This window comes from Anopheles nili, chromosome 3 (genome assembly GCF_943737925.1).
Source record: "Anopheles nili chromosome 3, idAnoNiliSN_F5_01, whole genome shotgun sequence".
In the NCBI taxonomy this organism is placed as follows: domain Eukaryota; kingdom Metazoa; phylum Arthropoda; class Insecta; order Diptera; family Culicidae; genus Anopheles; species Anopheles nili.
In genome coordinates this window covers 69,768,778-69,788,386 of record NC_071292.1, presented here as the reverse complement: position 1 = coordinate 69,788,386, position 19,609 = coordinate 69,768,778, and the positions used below count along the sequence as shown (strand labels likewise).

The following is a 19,609-nucleotide window of genomic DNA, read 5'->3' as shown; positions in this document are numbered from 1 at the left end:
CGATAAGTACCTACTATTTACCATCCATCTCTTCGGCCAAGCGCGCCCGGAATCGGCCAGAGCGGTTGGGCTCTTAGCGATTGCCTCACCCACGGCCTACTGGTGTGCTCGGGATTTGTAAAGTTTGGCCAATTTTCCTGTCCGTGCCGTGTGCCGACGTATGCTCGATTCTCTCGATGACAAAGTGGTTTTCACGGTAAAGGGATAAATTCGATGCTCAGCCACACAATGTTGGCCCACCGCTGCCCAACATAATCGGCCGGCAGGTGTTGGAATGGAAAATTACGAGGCCTGATTTATTTGGTTGATGTTTTTTTGCTACACTTTTTTCTTACTTCTGCTTTATGGCTGCCCCACAAATCTAAACGGTAGCAATAGTGCCCAGTTTTCACCTGTATCGTGGAAACAACATTATCGTCGTGCAATCGGCTGCATCGGCAGCAGTCTTATCGACGTGTGAGTGGCGATAAGGTTCGCCTACATGGAAATGCATCTCACGAAGCGTGCAGAAAGTTTCCTCAACTGAAAGCATGCCGAAACAAATATGCAAATTATATTATTGCAATCGAAGGCAACAGCAAAAAAAACTGATACAGATGTTGTATCAGAGAAAAAAATACGCCAAAACAGGTGTATTACATGAGAGCTGTCATGAGGTAAGCCTAAAAGAACTAGTATTTCATGTGAGTGAGATATGTGTAAAGGCTAGTACGCAAATTATATTTATAGGTTAATCCTTGCTTAGTATTTTGACTACCTGAAATTGTTTTAACTTTTCAACTAGTTTGATATATTGAAATTGAACGTCAACACCAATTATTACAACCGGTACCCCAAAACGCGTTGGCTTGATTTCTATTTTACCTCGGCACGTCTGCTCACCGTAAATCAAGCCCACACCGCTCACCTTGAGCCACAGGGCGACGTCGATTTCTTTCGCTCCATTTTTCAACCTTGAAAACGAAACATCCAAAATTGCGCTGGTCATGGCGCGACATCAGACTTTCATCATGGATCGTTAAAAAAAACAGCGCGCGCACACCAGCACGCTATGCCTGCCAGAAAGGCCGGTGCAGAAGGTTTCGATTTACTAGCGCCAACAGATCGCGGCCGATGCATGACGTGAAACGAGATGCGAAAAAAGGTAAAGTGTTTTGGGCGGCAAGGTGCGCTCAAAGCAGCATAATGCTGCACCGTGGTATAGAACACCGAAAACGGTATTGCATAACGATCACCATAGTTCTTACGCGCCGAATGGTTAATGATCGATTCTCTATTAAAACCCGCACGCTGGGTTGTTTCTTTTGAAGTTTTTTGTGTTCGATGTGTTTGAAGGCTCATTAGCCATCTCGTCTCGGCGGTGAAGAAGGGTGGTTAATCCTTCCATGTAATGTATGTGTAATAAGGTATGTACTCATTTGCAAATTTCGTATGCAAATGCGCATTGAAGTTTTGAGGAGAAAAATCAGAATAATCGTCACAGCTTTCATTTTTTTAGGTAACATGTAGCTCGAAATACAAATTAAATCGAAGTCAAACCAAAACTCTACTTATTTTAAGTAAAGCTTTTACGTTTGAGTAAAATATCTATTTACCTGCCAACATTTCTATTTTAATTACTTGCTGTTATGAAACTCTTGTATCGCTGTAAAATTAGACATACCAAATACTTCTGACTACCATGACTGCATAAAAGACTGCACCAAATGACACGAAGAAATTCCAATCGGATAGTAAAACACAAATCTTCCACTGTTAACGACCATCAACACATGTAGTGGACAGCCAATATCTCATCATTAAAACCCCACGGTGGTGCGCTGTTCGACAGCTATCTTAACCAAGCAGCCCAATTATTTCGGATTGGACATAAAACCGAAGCCGAACCGTTTCGATTTCGCACCATCAATGCAGCCGGCGAGCTGCAGCGGATGGGAAAGCGTCGATTTACGAGCCTGGGACGGGTTTTTGGGGGGTACCATTACTAACGTTGCGTTGACGGACGCATTTCCGGACGGGCCGCGCACCAATCCAAACTCAGCCCAGGTTGATAATTAATTTTAACCCCATCGAGCGTAGTGTGGAGTTTTTGAGAGGGGATAAGCATCGACAAACGCATGATAATAGGCGGAAAAAATATATGATTTAATCAATTTATGCAACGCGTGCGATTGGACATAACAAATGGATTCATCTCCCGCGTGCAACGTTGCGTAATGCCGAGACAGATAAATCACCAATTATTATACCCATTCGAAGCGAGATAAATGAAATCGATAATGCTAATCCACAGCATCGCTAATGAGTTCACATTTGTCATAACGCTGCGATCGTGGACTGTCGAATTGATCGAAAGGCGACAAATAGTCCTCATGTAGCTCCCGTGCTCGAGGCTTCACGCTGAGCTCGAAATTAATGAACTGAAACTCGGGTGAGTTTTCTCATTTCATGCTGAGCTCGTTACCTTCAAACCCTCGCCCTTAATTTTACCCATTTATCGTGGTCAAGATCGTGTCCATCTACTTCCTGCGTGCACGATCGATCGCATTCCATAACTTGGCTGGCGAGTTTCGTCATTCCATCGGCCGAGTGACACAAAAATCGAAAACACGCCACCTGAACACGGCTTTAGCTCGCTAGAATGTCGCTCAATTACTTCGCACCGTGCGCTAATGAACACCTTAGCTAGTGAACGCCTCACTGCACCGATAAAATGCATGCGAAACAGTGCATTCGTTGCTTTGCATGAGAAAAACTGTGCCCACCCATCGCTGGTCGGGGCTGCCTTATCAAACCACGCAAAATACCATTTTTGGCAATCGATTTGCCAAATGAGCTTCTCAGGCATGCATGAATGTTTGCGCCACCGGTTCTGCACGCATGCGAACGAAACAAAGCCACCCTCGCTTCAATGACTCGCAGTCGAGGAGTTGGGTGAACCTGAACCAAAAATCCGATGCTAATTCAAACGTACGCCACAGCTAATTAAGCGTTGCCACAGTTCTACCGATCGCGCGACCCCTAGCACCGACGGAAAGGGCATGGAACCGGGCCGAGCAACCATTTCGTGCGTGCGTGAAGTGCTTTTCCATTCGCGCCACTTCCACTCGATGCTGGAAGTGAAAAAAAATCAACCCAAACCCCTTCACGGTCCCAATGGTGACCCACTGACGTAGTTTGGCGTCATTTTTTTTTCTTTCGTTTCTTTCGCCGCCGAACTGCTGCAGGAGTTTTTTTCTTATTTTTTGCTTCCATCCGCTGGAAATGGGTGGAAAACGCCCGCTGAAGACATCCATTGTCCACCGGACGGAGAGCGATGGGGATTTGGCCGTGCGCGCTTCGAAGGTGTTGTTAATTTTTATGGCCACGGTTTTCGACCCGCGAACCGCGAGAACATCGAACCACGCGTACCCTTGCACGTTTGTTAGGCTCGGAAAATTACCCATACTCACACAAACTTGCGAGCGCGCGCACGTTTAGGCCGGCGTCAATTAATTGCCCGAAGAGGTCCGTTTGGAAGTTCTTTGAACCGGAGCGTGGGCCGTGTGGTGAGGCGTGGATGTCCTCGAGAATCAGTTGCACGGTTGGAGCAGGGCGGACCCGTGTGCGTTTGAGTGGCGTGTGCATCCACCTCGAACCCTTATAAAACCGTTCGACTGAACTCAGAACACCATCAGACGAGCCAGTTGAGGTGCAGTGAGTACAGTACAGTTCCGCAGCCGCAGTGTTTCTTCAGTTTCACGTATCACGGTAGAACAGTCGGTGTCTAGTGTCGCCTTCAGAATGTTGCGAGTGAGTTTGCACAGTGCTATACTGTACACAAAATCATCGAAATCTTAGCATTAATATTGTGGGGTTTTTCATTTGATACAGTGAACTCCAGTGAAGTGGCAAATTATTCCAGTGATTCCTTGTTACTCAGAAAAGTTACTGTGTTCAGAGTACAGAGCTTGACTAAATGTCAGAATTATTAGTTAGATAATATAATTGACAAGGCAATGAACAATTGACTACCAACGTTCTAGATATATTTTGGGAATAATTTTAGATCAGTTATGCCTAGAATATTGTTTCGTGACCTGTATTCATGAAATGTTTCATATCAGGGACAAGAAGGTTCTTCTAGAGCATTCAAAGAGTTTGAAAATGGAATTTTTAATGACATCTTCTTGAATTACTTTGGGATCAAACAGACCTTACCTTTCCATGTTTCAATTTTTCTTTATGCAACGAAATGCATAAACAAACCAAGTTTCGTATAGTGAAGTATTCCTAGCAGGGTTACACATTGATAGCTAGATGTATCTTCAACATCCTCTCAATAGCAACCTAGTATATGTCTAATTTCTCATATTCCCACCATAGTTTGTATCAGCTATTGCCATCCTGGCGGCGACGGCCGTCCAGTCGGCCCCGGTTGAACCAGCCCAGTATGCCTTCGTCACGAAGCATCATCACGTCCCGGAGCACCATCACATGCTGGAGCACGTGCATCATGTGCCGGAACCTCAGCTGGCCGTGTCCTATCCGGTCGAGCTGCTGCAGGATCATCATCACTACCACCAAGAAGAGCCACAGCTTGTGCTGAGCAACGACAAGTACCTCGGGGAGTCGCATGAGTACCACCATCACGAAGCTCCAGCCACTAGCTATAGCGAGGGTAACGACTACAGCACCCTGTACGGTGGAAAGCACGGCTCACACCTGTACGACAACTACCAGTACGGTCAGCACGATTCCGGATATGCCAAGAAGTACGACGAGTACAACGCCTACCCCAAGTACAGCTTCGAGTATGGCGTAGATGACCCGCACACCGGAGATCACAAGAAGCAGTGGGAATTCCGTGATGGAGACGTCGTGAAGGGTATGTGTTGATTCCCCAACAGCTAATCTACGAAGGGTTTGGTTCTAAATACTCTCTCGCATCTTCTTCAGGTGGATACATGCTAAAGGAGGCTGACGGAACAACCCGTGTCGTTGAGTACACCTCGGACGACCACAACGGCTTCAACGCAGTGGTGAAGAAGTTCGGCCATGCTCATCACCCGGAACCGGTGAAGCAACACAACACCTACGGCTACATCGGTAACTATGCCGGAGCATATGCGACCGGTGATCACTACAGCAAGGGTGCCACCAGCTACGCTAAGGTCTGGAAGCAGCACTAAACCCGAAGATCACCAATGAAGATGCCAGCGAGCTAAACGAGGCTGTCGATGGACGAAATGCCGTTGAGATTACCTAGATCACTCTAAACCGCGCCGCATATTCAGAAAAGGAGGCTTATTTATTATCGTTAACGCAAACACTGTTGGGCAAAGCCGCGTGTTCTCACTAGCAGCTGGTCAGACGGCTAATGCCCGTGTTCTTTTTTTAATAAACCTATCTGTGATTGAAGCGAACACATCCTTGCCTAATCCTTAATGATGACTGTCTGAAGTTTGAGATGGTGTTTGAAAAGTACGACAAGCTAAATTGATGATAAGATCAGAGCATTTTAACACGACCACAAAATCTCTGTATCGCAATTTCGTGTCCGGTGCATCTATTGCCTCATCGAGCCGAATGACATTCCACGCTTGACTTGCGACTGAATTAATATTTTTGTAAGGCATAACATTTTCGGGCGATGACGTAAAATAATAAATGGACTTCCGGTTATCATTGACTTCACACTTGACGCTATACACCTCTTATTGGTTCTAATTAAGTTGGAAGTTTTGTAACTTAAAATGTACAGCCTTTTGGAAGGTGTTTCTTTTCAAGGAAATACCATCTCTTTGATCGTCCGTTTGCTTCATCTTTCATCAACTATCCTATCGAAGCCATAAAAGGCTATGGCTCGATTTATGTCTGAGATTTATGGTTGAAGAAAGAGGAGGAGTATTTTATTTAAAAATTATTTTCAACTATTGACGTTACGATTGATATTATCTTCTTGCTTTGTTATTTTAAAGCATATCCAGGATGTTATTAAAAATTTTCAAACATGGATAAAACCAATTTTCAAAAGACTTTTCAAATTGCAAGCAAATTGTTTACGCTTGATTCTATAAAAAACGAAAAAGTGATATCAAAAACTGTCATTCATAATCCCTCACAATATCCAGCCAACGTGGGAACTTAAGATTATTTACTTGCCTTTGCTGTTCACAAAATATTTGTTCACTTAATAGACTTCCTACCTGCTTGAACTAAAAACTATTATCGTAACAAAAGTGTAAGTAGTCCGAAGAGGTCTTTGACGAATTGCTGTCCATGAGTCCTTGCAGGAGCTTTGACAATATTTTGCATACATGTCCAAATGACGGCCCTGAATACAGTCCAAAATCGAAATGAAATGAAAACACTTTGGCCTGTATGCCGACGAATGTGTGTAGAGGATTTGGCAAAAACCGTTACGCAATGGCGTGCTGAAAATGTGAAGAAAAAGAAAATAGCCTCCGAATGAAAATAGAATCGAAAAGTGGACCAGAGCATCGAACAGCATCATTTCAGTGCTCAAGTTCAGGCGTAACCGCCGTGGCGTGTCTTCAATGACCGGGTCACTGCAGTGGGAGTAATGAGTGATGATCATGCAACTGTCGACAATAAACAGACAAACAATCCAATAATGTTCACCTGTGTTTCGAATATAAATATTCATGTTCCGTGACTCCCAGAGCATCAGTTCATCGGTAGCTTTCTCATCGAAACCATCTCCGAAGTGAAAAACAGTTCAATACTCCACCAAAAAAATGTTCAAGGTAAGTTTAGGATGCCACACGTTCAGAACGTGATTATCGTTTTACTAAAGAATTCGTTGGAATCATGTGACTCTGATCGGTTGTCTTCAGATTCTCGCCCTGATTGCCTGCCTGGCCATCGTTGCCTCGGCCCAGTATCACGAAGAACACGAGCACAAGGAGCATTACGCTCACCCGAAGTACAAGTTCGAGTACGGCGTGAAGGACCCTCACACTGGTGACCACAAGACACAGTGGGAGGTGCGTGATGGAGATGTCGTCAAGGGAGCCTACACCCTCCATGAGGCTGATGGAACTGAGCGCGTGGTTGAATACAAATCGGACAGCCACAATGGTTTCGAGGCAAACGTGAAGAAAGTTGGACATGCCCATCATCCGCAAAAGTATGAGAGCCACCCAGTTCATGTCCCAGTTCATGTTCCCGTTCACGCTCCGGTGCACGTTCCGGAACACCATGTCCATCACGGACACTCCGGTGCCAGCTACGTCAACGTCGACAAGCACTACTAAATGATCTCTTGTACTTTGAAGTTTCCAAAACCTCATCACAACCAAACTCATGTGTGATACAATAAAACAAGCTTCTACAAAGAAGCATTCTGCAACTATAGACATGCTTTTTCCAACTGTTATATTTATTTATTCAATCCTATACGCTAAACCCTTTAAAATGCTTTGTGAAAAACTTCTCTTTGCTATCAGCAATACATTTTCACATAATGCATTTGTCAACTCATTACTGAAACATTACGCTCATGCATATTTAATATTTCATGTATAGTTAAATATGGACAATCCAGGCCAACTCAACCATGACAAAACAAATTACATTCTTTTCAACATTCCTAACAACGACTACTTTTATGCTTATGCTGCATTTTAACGAGAGCGCGTCCCACTTTGTCCGTTCATCGGTGATTGTAGCATATCAATCTTGTGGACAAAGACATGCACAAGATTGCTTCAATTATCCCAATATACTTTGAAATATATATCCACGAAACCACCGTATATTTAACGGCAACAGCATGGATAACCTTCTTTGCGCAACATCATAACAATATCGGCATTTCGAGTTCCAGTTTCGGTTCGATCAAATGTTGCCTCCAACGCAATTGATGTTGAAGAAATTTCTAAAAACGTGATCAAAATTGCATCTATAGAATCGATGGCACCACCATGAGATATACATAAATAAACATAAAGTGAAACAAAATTATTTTTTAACAGTTTCCCAAATAAGTCAGAAACTTTTACGAATTCAACGTAAAACAATCATTTGTTTTCGGATATGGTTTAACATGAAAATTTGTTCTACGCTTTAAGTTAAAGATTCAAGGATGTTGAAAAATGATACACACCAAACTTTTACGTTGTCTTCATAGTATACGAAAATTTATCTGAAATATCAATATTCTTTGTTCAAGAGTGCATTTGTCAAAAAAATAGGATGTATTTTATAGTTTCAAAGTAAAGCCATTTATTCGAATACCAAAATCCCGCTCGAAACACTAAAATGATTACATTAAATTTAAAAAACTTTCCTGATTCAACATGGATTTTTACTGTACAGCCAATGCTCACGGCTCTTGTATGAAACAGGTTTCTGTGTTTTTTAAACCTTAAAATGATCGAGCAGCTGTTTCATTAATTTGAAGCAATAATGTATGGCATAACAATTAAAAATAACGGTTTTCACGAGAACCAACCATTGAACCCACATCAACAGGCATCACAAACCAATTATACTCATTTGATTGCGCGACCATACATATGAGAAACCATATCTTGAGAAACAATAACGTATGCAACCGTTTATCCCCACGAAAATTTGTGGCGTAGGAGTACGTGAAAAGCAATGTACAGGCAATGAAGACGCCCAACGATCAGGTGTCCCTGAGTGAGGAGTATAAAGCAGATGATCACCATCTCAGCTGTCATCAGTTCAATTGTAACACGCCTTTTGTGCACAACAGCATCAACCCATTCAACAATGTTCAAGGTAAGATGATCCTGGATTTCAACCAGCAGGAGCCTTCACCGTTTAACTTACTCCTTACGCTAGATTCTGGCCCTGATTGCCTGCCTGGCCATCGTCGCCTCGGCACAATACCATGGAGAACACGAGCACAAGGAGCATTACGCTCACCCGAAGTACAAGTTCGAGTACGGCGTGAAGGATCCCCACACTGGTGATCATAAGACACAGTGGGAAGAACGCGACGGAGATGTCGTCAAAGGAGTCTACACCCTCCATGAGGCTGATGGAACCGAGCGCGTGGTTGAATACAAATCGGATAGCCACAATGGTTTCGAGGCAAACGTGAAGAAAGTTGGACATGCTCATCACCCGCAAAAGTATGAAAGCCACCCTGTCCATGTTCCTGTTCACGTCCCAGTTCATGTTCCCGTCCACGCTCCGGTGCACGTTCCGGAACATCATGTCCACCATGGACACTCTGGTGCCAGCTATGTCAACGTTGACAAACACTATTGAACAAAATTCTGAACACAGATTCCCAAAACACCAAATGAATATGTGATACATTGAAAAAATATATTCTTCTTTCCAACGTATAATCCTTTCGCTCTTTTTATAACTTTTTCCTTAGATAACAGTATCAAATATGTTCTTTCTTTTTGAATATTTACCACTGTATGGAAATGGAGAACTGTGTCAGTGCAGTTTTTCTTGGCTACTGAAACTCTCATTTAATTAAGAACACAAATACTATCTCCAAATTACAATTTCTAGTAGCAAAAAGGAAGATCCCATATAATTATTGTTACTATTCAGATGTTTATATAATTTTATGTATACTGATACATCTGCGATATTTCAAACAGGCTCTTAAGAGCTTCTTTTACATTAAAGATAAACATTGCATCGCGCGGTAACACATTTGTACATTACAAGGGAATCAATTCAAAAATATGCAAAATAATCAGAAATTGGATTTTTAAACAATGCTTCTTACATATCTTTCACAACAATGTATCAATAATCTTTAACTTCAACTGAAATCAACCTTCCTAGCTGTGGATTCGTTTATGTTTGGCTCGCAACCTTTAATGCTTCAGTAACCTCAATAGTAAAAACTTCTTTTTTGTTTTAAATTATAAACATGATATGGATTTTTTTCTTCTCGCTTCCCTCCTTAAGATCCTTGATCATTCCAACAAAAATTTGACTTAATACATTTTCAAAAAACAATCAATATTGATAATCCAGAAACAAGTTCAATGACAAATACAAAATGATTGCAAGGGTTTAACAACAGTTTACTTTCTTACGCCACATCTTAACATTGTCAACGCTCTTAGGTCCGTTTACCAGTCGTGCCATCTTAGTAGTGCTTGTCGACGTTGGCGTAGCTTGATCCTGATCCATGACCGTACTCGTGGTGTCCGTGGGAAGAATGTCCTCCATAGACCTGCGGATGATGAGCATGTCCAACTTTCTTGACGTTTGCCTCGAAACCATTGTGGCTGTCCGATTTGTACTCGACCACGCGCTCAGTTCCATCTGCCTCATGCAGGGTGTAGGCTCCCTTGACGACATCTCCATCACGCACCTCCCACTGTGTCTTGTGGTCACCAGTGTGAGGGTCCTTCACGCCGTACTCGAACTTGTACTTCGGGTGAGCGTAATGCTCCTTGTGCTCGTACTCGCCATGATACTGGGCCGACGCGACGATGGCCAGGCAGGCAATCAGGGCTAGAACCTAAAACAGGAAGATCGTCAAAAGGATCACTTAGAAAATGTTCTATATTCTTCGCCAACGTACCTTGAACATGATGAGCTGGGTTTGATGATGATATGTGCTCAAACTGCAAGTTGCAACTGAACTGATGCTAGTTCCGATGTTGATCCCGTGGCTTTATACCTACCTCTCAGGGACATTTTCAACTCGTCACCTAGCAGTGCTGACGTCAATAATTTTGTACTCACAATTTGTAATTAAAAATCAGAAAGCCTACAAGCAAATTATGTTCACCCTCACACTTGTCAATGATCATCTTCCATGGTCAGAACAAGATCTTGGGAATTTTCCAGCGCGGAATCATCAGTTGCAAACCAATCAACGCAAGAATGTCATTCGGAACCACTTCGGAAAAATGTGTACGCACGCTCGAGAAGCGCAATTTTCCATCGCTCATTTTCCAAACATCTTCATGTGACGTGGGCTCGGATACGGCCTCGTGCGATCGCCACCATTATTCTACTCTCGCCACGCCAGCTGTCAGATCAAAATGGATCGCAAAATAATTGCACCGCTCGCCGCGACGACGCACACATTACCGATCAGCTTTAATGGGCATTATGTGCAATCGGTGGGTCCGTACGCGGATAGAAAAGCCCGTACCGTGGCCGGTAAAAACCACCACACAGTAAACGCACGCGCAGAACATAACGTGTGAGGGTGGGCAAGCGTGTGCATACATTTCCATTCCGGCGAAAAGTGACCACCATTGACGTGGTGGTCGAAAAAGTCTCCCACCCAACCGAAGAAACTCCGGGTTCGGCCCCTTCGGTGCTGGCGTTGGGTTTTCTTTCTTTTTTTCCTCGATCCGTGGCCGGCCACCCCGCAATCTGGGCCACCATACCGCGCCACCGGGCCACCGCGTTGTCATCGTGTACCAGAAGCGGCTGCCGGTCGCATGTTCGCCTGCGGACCATCCTTTGAGCTGTGAGGCCTTCTCCACTGGGCGGGCGGACGCGCTCACCCGTGCCGCTCGATGTTATAACAATCGGGTTATGCTGTGCGCTTTCGGGGGTGCGCCTTTCGGTTTCGCCTGCTACCGGGAGGCGGTCCGCGGTGGCTGCTTCGGTCGGTGTATAAATAGGCGAGCGCGTGCCAGGGTAAGGTATCAGTTTCACATTAGCCTCACCGTCGACAGCACTCGCAGCAGCCAATTAGCAGCATGTTCAAAGTAAGTCCTGTCGAACCGAACTGTCATCTGCCCGAACGTTACCAGGAACTGTCTCACTGATTGTCGTTTGGTCGCCCCAATTTTAGATCATCGCCATCGTCGCCTGTCTGGCCGTGGTTGCGTCCGCGCAGTACTACGGTGGAGAGCATGGTCTTAGCGGGTATGGCCACCACCACGAGGAGCCGAAGGATTACTACGCTTACCCCAAGTACAAGTTCGAGTATGGCGTGAAGGACCCTCACACCGGGGACCACAAGAGCCAGTGGGAGGTGCGCGATGGAGATGTCGTCAAGGGACAGTACTCGTTGCATGAGGCTGATGGAACCGAGCGTGTGGTTGAGTACAAATCGGACAAGCACAGTGGCTTCGAGGCTGTCGTCAAGAAGGTTGGACATGCTCACCACCCGCAGGTGTACGGAGGACACCATTACTAGGACCCACCGCTCTGAAAGGAGATGTAGCGTTAATGTGCAACGCTCAATCCGTCGTAGCATCCGGCCTACGTTAGAGCTGGAGCATCTTTTTCCTATCCCGAATGTGATATCGTACTAAACAAAAAATCCTTTACAAGATGGCAAACGCTTAGAAATATACACCACCGAAAACAGATTTGATGATTTGTTTGTAGGACACCCGGAAAGAAGATTCATTGTGATGATGTTAATATAAGGTTGAAATCCTTTGTTTGTTGAAATTCTGCGGTTTGTTAGGTTTTCTCATTTCTTTTGTATTGTATTTCAAACGTATTAATTACAATCCAATTCGCAATGCAATACTTTGCCAGAAATATATCAAAACGTTTGCATCATGATCCTTCTGATCCCATCTTGATCGAAAAGATTTTCACTGGTGTATGAAATGCTTTCCCAGTAAATCAGACGCTTTTTGATTTCTAGCTGAGCTCTACTCGTGTTTTATGTTACAGTTTCACATTAGTTACCAAATCCCTTACCCAATTATTTCTACTAATTCTTCAATATTATATCCATGTATTCCTTTTTACATCATCCTTAATAATTTTCATTGATGTAATTATAAAACTAAATGTATAAAACCATATTCCAAAAATGGTCAAATTGAATAGATTTAATTTGTGCGGAATACATTTTTTATAAATTGCCAAAATAATATTGTTTTGTAAATGATGGTATGCTAAGCATGAATATATTGTAATCAACTTAATACTCACTCATTTAGAAAAGGAATACATTAACGCATAACACTGTTGTAACGATGCTTAGACAACCAATAAAACAAACAAGTTGAATCATATTGTTTCGAGCAAAAAATCGCTAGTTTCCAATTATTTTCCGAAACAATACATTCCATTTAAGCACAACCACAAATTCAATCCAAATAAAACTCAGATCAGAGCACACTATGACTCCACAGCATAGGGTGCATCCTCCACCATAGCAAGGTTACATCACAAACCGGGCACGCTACGATCGGAACCATACAGCGTCCCGTATCGCAGCTCCACGCGAGCCCCACAACCAGAGGCAGCAGGGCATCGTAAACAAAACAACAACATAAAAATCATAACACTTCATCCCATTTGCGAGGAGTCCGCATCTCGTCAATGAGACGGCTTACATAAAACCAAGCTCTCGTACAAGCTCACTCGAGCACACGAGCATCGACGTGCATCAACGGTCGCTACATCGCAAAGCAAATTACCGTTTTTCATAATTGCCTCTGGGAGCACTGTCAACATGCGTTCCCGGTATGCGGTGGAGTTTTCTCTGTTTGGACTTGTTTCGCTGACGAAATCTGCCATGTTTGATGGCAATAACTCCTTCTAACACACAGCATAAATACATGAAGTAATCGTTATTTAGGATAACGCGTGGAAAATATGCCGCATATTACATGCAACTCAAAACATTAACGAGAATTGTTACGCTATTGCAATAGAAATATTAAACAAAAATCGTGAAAATATTGACCACATAGAAAAAATATATAGATCAAGCTCATTCATAAATACATATATGTATGTTTAGACGTAGATTCCTCCCCGCCATTTTGAATCACGGAAAACCGATCTCAAGGTCGCCCCAAACCAATGGAAATGTAACAAAATGAAAGGCACAAAATGGTAGGGCAAATTTCGTTGCTGTTCACTATATAAACGCCCTAATGCATACCAAAGCAGCACAGTTGCCTTCTGAACGTCATTCGAAAACCGATCTTGTGGTCTTAGTAAACCAAAGAAAATCCTACAAAATGATGAAGCTAACCATCGTCGTCCTGGCCGTCCTGGCTGTCGTTGCTGCAGGAGAATACGAGCACCACGACTACCATTCGCATCCGAGCTACAAGTTCGAGTACGGCGTGAAGGATCCCCACACTGGTGATCACAAGAGCCAGTGGGAACATCGGGATGGAGATGTCGTCAAGGGAGCCTATACCCTGCATGAAGCTGATGGAACTGAGCGAGTGGTCGAGTACTCGTCGGACAAGCACAACGGATTCCAGGCTCACGTAAAGCGTGTGGGTCATGCTCACCATCCGGAGGTGTATGGACATCATGAAGAGGGTCATTCATATGGTGGACACGGACACGGACATGCCAGCAGCTACGCCAACGGAAACCTCTATCAGCACCATCATTGAGAACGATCAACGATTGCTAGATACCAGTTCCTGTGATTTGAAGATGAATAAATATTAACATTACCCCAAATGAATCCATTTCGTGTTTATCTTTAACTGTTTATTTATTTCTTTTTCTGTTTTGTCTGTGGCTTTATTTTGATTGTAAAAAGTTATCTTTTGTTCATTTGACTCCATGGAAGGAGTATTTATGTTGGATTATATTCACAAATAATATTCATTCTTCTTTGACCCTATAAAATATACTTGTTCGATATGATTAATTACTCACATTGAACCTCGATCATACATAGAAAAGCATGGGAAATGTATCAATGAGTAGTATTTGTAGATGTTATGTTTCACAAGATTTTTTTTAATAATGTTATAATACATATGTGAAAATATTATTTTTATTATGCTTCATTTCGAGCATCGGAGTTGCAATCGGAATATTAGATCAACACACTCAATGCATTATCACACACTTTGAAAAGGAAAAATATCATTTATATTTACAAATTGCTTAAAAACATGCAAAACATAAAATTTTTCAAGGAATTGAATTGAACAAAACTAAAATCTTATTGCTCAAATAATGAAAAATAAACTTGCATAATGATCGAATAGCTAAACAAACCCTAATAAATTCCATATTCAAGACTAAATTTAAACACAAATTGATTTTATCATTTCTCTGTATTACGCAACATACAAACATTTGAAAAGAACTAATTGGACAATAAAACTTTTCAGCCTACCATATCAAGTTTTTTCCTTAGAACATTTCAAGCCCTGTTCTAACTGTATTATATAAAACTGTATTATACTTAAGAACATAGCTGATACATTAAGAAACTTCGTGTTTATAAAATTTTGTAAATAAAACGCTGTTAAACAATAGAGAGTGCAAAATAGCAGTAAATAATTTTCAAAAAGGATCTATGTTTTATAAGATATAACAAATGCAAAGTATACCATAGGTCCAACGTTCCATATTGTCACGCAAGGTCATCTCATTACATGTTGAGCACATGGACCGATGAAAGGAAGTCTAGCATTCCGGCCCTACTCTTGCAAAGCGTATTTAAGCTCCCATGCTTGGTCGAACCACCATCAGTCACTCACCAGTCGCAGTTCAATCAACATTCACCCGTGCTCCAAACACCAAAGAATCATTACCAAAATGATGAAACTGACCATCGTCGTCCTGGCCGTCCTGGCTGTCGTTGCTGCAGGAGAATACGAGCACCACGACTATCATTCGCATCCGAGCTACAAGTTCGAGTACGGCGTGAAGGATCCCCACACTGGTGACCACAAGAGCCAGTGGGAACATCGGGATGGAGATGTCGTCAAGGGAGCCTATACCCTGCATGAGGCCGATGGAACTGAGCGAGTGGTCGAGTACTCGTCGGACAAGCACAACGGATTCCAGGCTCACGTAAAGCGTGTGGGTCATGCTCACCATCCGGAGGTGTATGGACATCATGAAGAGGGTCACTCGTATGGTGGACATGGACACGGACATGCCAGCAGCTACGCCAACGGAAACCTGTACCAGCACCATCATTGAGAACGATCTACAGCTAGATACCGATATCTTGAGCTAGATACCAGTTCCTGTGATTTGAAGATGAATAAATTCCAGTTCTTGTAGTCAAAATGAATCCATCTTTGTTTTTGTAAAGTCATATACGATGTTATGTGAGGCTATGTAATGTTGTTGACAGAGAACAGAGAACAGAGTCAAAACAGAGCTTGTGAATTGATGATCTATCGATAGGATCATATCCCTTCCGAAATGTTGAAATGGATACGCCTGTAACATCACATCATACAACAACCTTTTGGATTTATAAAACATAAAATTCAAGCAGTTGATAAAATTATGAATATTTCAAAAACCACCACCGGTTTTGGTGCCAATCAAATGAATTCCCCCTTTGCTTTTATTTTAGCTCCCAAAAATGATGCAAATATCTGCAGAGATGGTGTGCCACCATGCACAGGCTTCGATTGGAGCTATGGATGGTACAACCAAGCCCACAAATCAACCTTGCTTACAATTCACACGAAAGCTCCCAAATCCAATCCGAGTGCGACTCCGCCTCGACCGGTGGCAGAAGGAATTTGAAGTTCAAGCGGTTTCACGCTTGACTATTTCCTGAAAAGGCCCTCCAAGCTCACCCTCGATGCCGTTCGCCGTTCCCATAGCCAGTGTGTGAAAGTGGCGCATGCCGTTTCGTCGGCACGGCATTCGCGTCGCTGGCCTAGCAACATGCATTCGATTGCTATGTTGCACAATTGATGAATTAGGGTGCATTAAGTTTGACACGTGAAAAATAGTCTGCTGCATGAGTATGTTTCGAATTTTCAACTTTGTCCAATTGTTTGCTCTAATGGACAAAATAGTTTTCTTCAGAATGTGATACATTTCTTTCAATATACATTTATATCTAAACTCAAAAAATTAAATAAAAATTTGAGAGTAAGACTTGCATTTTTCATAAGTGTATTGAACTAAGCATTTATTTTCAATGTCATAAAGCAGTTCAGCATTGATTTAACAACCTGAGTTTTAAAGGATTCCTCGTAGAATGATTTAAACCAAGTGTTAAGGTACGCACGGCTAATAATGCTGATAATCATGTACCATGTTTGTACGATGGCCGTAGAGACATTTAAAAGTGATCATTTCATTTATAAATTTAAATAATTTTACACTTTTTTCAAATACATTAGCACTTAAACTATACAGCTTTATAACGTGTTTCAGTACGTTAAATTATGTGTTCATAAAGCTTTGAGTGCACATGATACATAGAAACAATCTCTTCATTCTTATCTAGGAGATAAACGAATGAATTTTCGTATTTCCCCTTTATAAAAATCGCCATATTGCATTAAAACACATGACCACATTATGAAAATGAGGCTAATATTCAAAAAATACAAAACAAATTAAAATGGACTGTAAATCATTTAAAATTTATTTAGTTCTTTGTTTCAGATCGATACAGTTGTAAACAGATTCAGTGATGGTGCTGATAGAGGTTTCCATTGGCGTAGCTGCTGGCATGTCCATGTCCGTGTCCACCATACGAGTGACCCTCCTCATGATGTCCATACACCTCCGGATGGTGAGCATGACCCACACGCTTTACGTGAGCCTGGAATCCGTTGTGCTTGTCCGACGAGTACTCGACCACTCGCTCAGTTCCATCGGCCTCATGCAGGGTATAGGCTCCCTTGACGACATCTCCATCTCGATGTTCCCACTGGCTCTTGTGATCACCAGTGTGGGGGTCCTTCACGCCGTACTCGAACTTGTAGCTCGGATGCGAATGGTAGTCGTGGTGCTCGTATTCTCCTGCAGCAACGACAGCCAGGACGGCCAGGACAACGATGGTCAATTTCATCATTTTGGTAATGATTCTTTGGTGTTTGGAGCACGGGTGAATGTTGATTGAACTGCGACTGGTGAGTGACTGATGGTGGTTCGACCAAGCATGGGAGCTTAAATACGCTTTGCAAGAGTAGGGCCGGAATGCTAGACTTCCTTTCATCGGTCCATGTGCTCAACATGTAATGAGATGACCTTGCGTGTACAATATGGAACGTTGGACCTATGGTATCCTTTGCATTTGGTATATCTTACAAAACAAAGATCCTTCTGGAAATTATTTACTGCTATTTTGCACTCTCCATTTTTTAACGGCGTTTTATTTGCAAAACTTTGTGAACACGAAGTTTCTGAATGTATCAGCTATGTTCTTTAGAATAAATTTTCAGAACTTACAATAAATATAATACAGTTAGTACAGGGCTTGAAATGTTCTTAGGAAAAAACTTGATGTGGTAGGCTGAAAAGTTTTATTGTCCAATTAGTTCTTTTCAAATGTTTTTATGTTGCGTAATACAGAGAAATGATAAAATCAATTTGGGTTTAAATTTAGTCTTGAATATGGAATTTATTAGGGTTTGTTTAGCTATTCGATCATTATGTCAGTTTATTTTTCATTATATGAGCAATAAGATTTTAGTTTTGTTCAATTGCATTCCTTGAACAATTTTATGTAAAGCATGTTTTTAAGCAATTTGTAAATTAAATGATACTCTGCTGATAGAAGAATAATGAATACTTTCATGCGTTACTTTTCCCTTTTAAAGTGTGTGATAATGCATGGAGTATGTTGATCTAATATTTCGATTGCATCGAAATGAAGCATATAAAAAATAATATTTTCACATATGTATTATAACATTATTAAAAAAAACATGTGAAACATAACATCTACAAATACAACTCATTGATACAATATCCATATTTTTCTATGTATGATCGAGGTTCAATGTGAGTAATCAATCATATCGAACAAGTATATTTTATAGGGTCAAAGAAGAATGAATATTATTTGTGAATATAATCCAACATAAATACTCCTTCCATGGAGTCAAATGAACAAAAGATAACTTTTTACAATCAAAATAAAGCCACAGACAAAACAGAAAAAGAAAAAGATAAACAGTAAAAGATAAACACGAAATGGATTCATTTGGGGTAATGTTAATATTTATTCATCTTCAAATCACAGGAACTGGTATCTAGCAATCGTTGATCGTTCTCAATGATGGTGCTGGTAAAGGTTTCCGTTGGCGTAGCTGCTGGCATGTCCGTGTCCGTGTCCACCATACGAGTGACCCTCTTCATGATGTCCATACACCTCCGGATGATGAGCATGACCCACACGCTTTACGTGAGCCTGGAATCCATTGTGCTTGTCCGACGAGTACTCGACCACTCGCTCGGTTCCATCAGCTTCATGCAGGGTATAGGCTCCCTTGACGACATCTCCATCCCGATGTTCCCACTGGCTCTTGTGGTCACCAGTGTGGGGGTCCTTCACGCCGTACTCGAACTTGTAGCTCGGATGCGAATGATAGTCGTGGTGCTCGTATTCTCCTGCAGCAACGACAGCCAGGACGGCCAGGACGACGATGGTCAGTTTCATCATTTTTATGATATTTTAGCACAAAGATCCAATCCGTTTCGTATGAACGTGAAATGCTGACTGCTTCCAATAGACGTAGCAACTGGTTCTTAAATACCACCCACCCGACCATACTGGTGCATGATCGCTCTTGCTAAATCATCGCCATAGCAACGCAACCAAACGCATTGGCTTGCATAGGATTAACACGGAATCAACCAAAAACCACGCGTGCCTATGGGCTGCTGGTGTTGGTTTTTGGCCAACGCTTTTCCTGCGGTAACATTAAGCGCTCACTTTCAGATTTCCATTCCGCGTTTCGATAGAGGATCG

General features: G+C 42.3%; 7 protein-coding genes and 1 pseudogene across 7 annotated transcripts; 5 read left to right on the top strand and 3 right to left on the bottom strand.

The window, feature by feature from the left end:
* Window positions 1-3,783: 3,783 nt before the first annotated feature.
* LOC128727785 (uncharacterized) lies at window positions 3,784-5,171 on the top strand. The gene is made up of 3 exons (XM_053821728.1): window positions 3,784-3,792; window positions 4,366-4,867; window positions 4,939-5,171. Exons 1-3 carry the CDS (start codon window positions 3,784-3,786, stop codon window positions 5,169-5,171), a joined length of 744 nt encoding a protein of 247 aa, XP_053677703.1.
* A 1,569-nt stretch (window positions 5,172-6,740) lies between these two features.
* On the top strand, window positions 6,741-7,259 carry LOC128727054 (cuticle protein 19-like). Its single transcript, XM_053820915.1, has 3 exons — window positions 6,741-6,749; window positions 6,840-7,129; window positions 7,223-7,259. The coding sequence occupies exons 1-3, from the start codon at window positions 6,741-6,743 to the stop codon at window positions 7,257-7,259; spliced, it is 336 nt and encodes a 111-aa protein (XP_053676890.1).
* Window positions 7,260-8,742: 1,483 nt separating this feature from the next.
* LOC128727055 (cuticle protein 19-like) lies at window positions 8,743-9,246 on the top strand. Its single transcript, XM_053820916.1, has 3 exons — window positions 8,743-8,751; window positions 8,815-9,104; window positions 9,210-9,246. The coding sequence occupies exons 1-3, from the start codon at window positions 8,743-8,745 to the stop codon at window positions 9,244-9,246; spliced, it is 336 nt and encodes a 111-aa protein (XP_053676891.1).
* An 850-nt stretch (window positions 9,247-10,096) lies between these two features.
* LOC128724959 (cuticle protein 7-like) lies at window positions 10,097-11,223 on the bottom strand (annotated as a pseudogene).
* Window positions 11,224-11,675: 452 nt separating this feature from the next.
* Window positions 11,676-14,303, top strand: LOC128724958 (uncharacterized). Its single transcript, XM_053818679.1, has 3 exons — window positions 11,676-11,684; window positions 11,771-12,110; window positions 13,891-14,303. Exons 1-3 carry the CDS (start codon window positions 11,676-11,678, stop codon window positions 14,301-14,303), a joined length of 762 nt encoding a protein of 253 aa, XP_053674654.1.
* A 1,123-nt stretch (window positions 14,304-15,426) lies between these two features.
* On the top strand, window positions 15,427-15,858 carry LOC128727056 (cuticle protein 19-like). The gene has a single exon (XM_053820917.1). It carries the CDS (start codon window positions 15,469-15,471, stop codon window positions 15,856-15,858), a length of 390 nt encoding a protein of 129 aa, XP_053676892.1. The 5' UTR covers window positions 15,427-15,468.
* A 1,459-nt stretch (window positions 15,859-17,317) lies between these two features.
* On the bottom strand, window positions 17,318-17,749 carry LOC128727057 (cuticle protein 19-like). Its single transcript, XM_053820918.1, has one exon. The coding sequence runs from the start codon at window positions 17,705-17,707 to the stop codon at window positions 17,318-17,320; it is 390 nt and encodes a 129-aa protein (XP_053676893.1). The 5' UTR covers window positions 17,708-17,749.
* A 1,161-nt stretch (window positions 17,750-18,910) lies between these two features.
* Window positions 18,911-19,300, bottom strand: LOC128727052 (cuticle protein 19-like). The gene has a single exon (XM_053820912.1). It carries the CDS (start codon window positions 19,298-19,300, stop codon window positions 18,911-18,913), a length of 390 nt encoding a protein of 129 aa, XP_053676887.1.
* Between the last annotated feature and the right edge of the window lie 309 nt (window positions 19,301-19,609).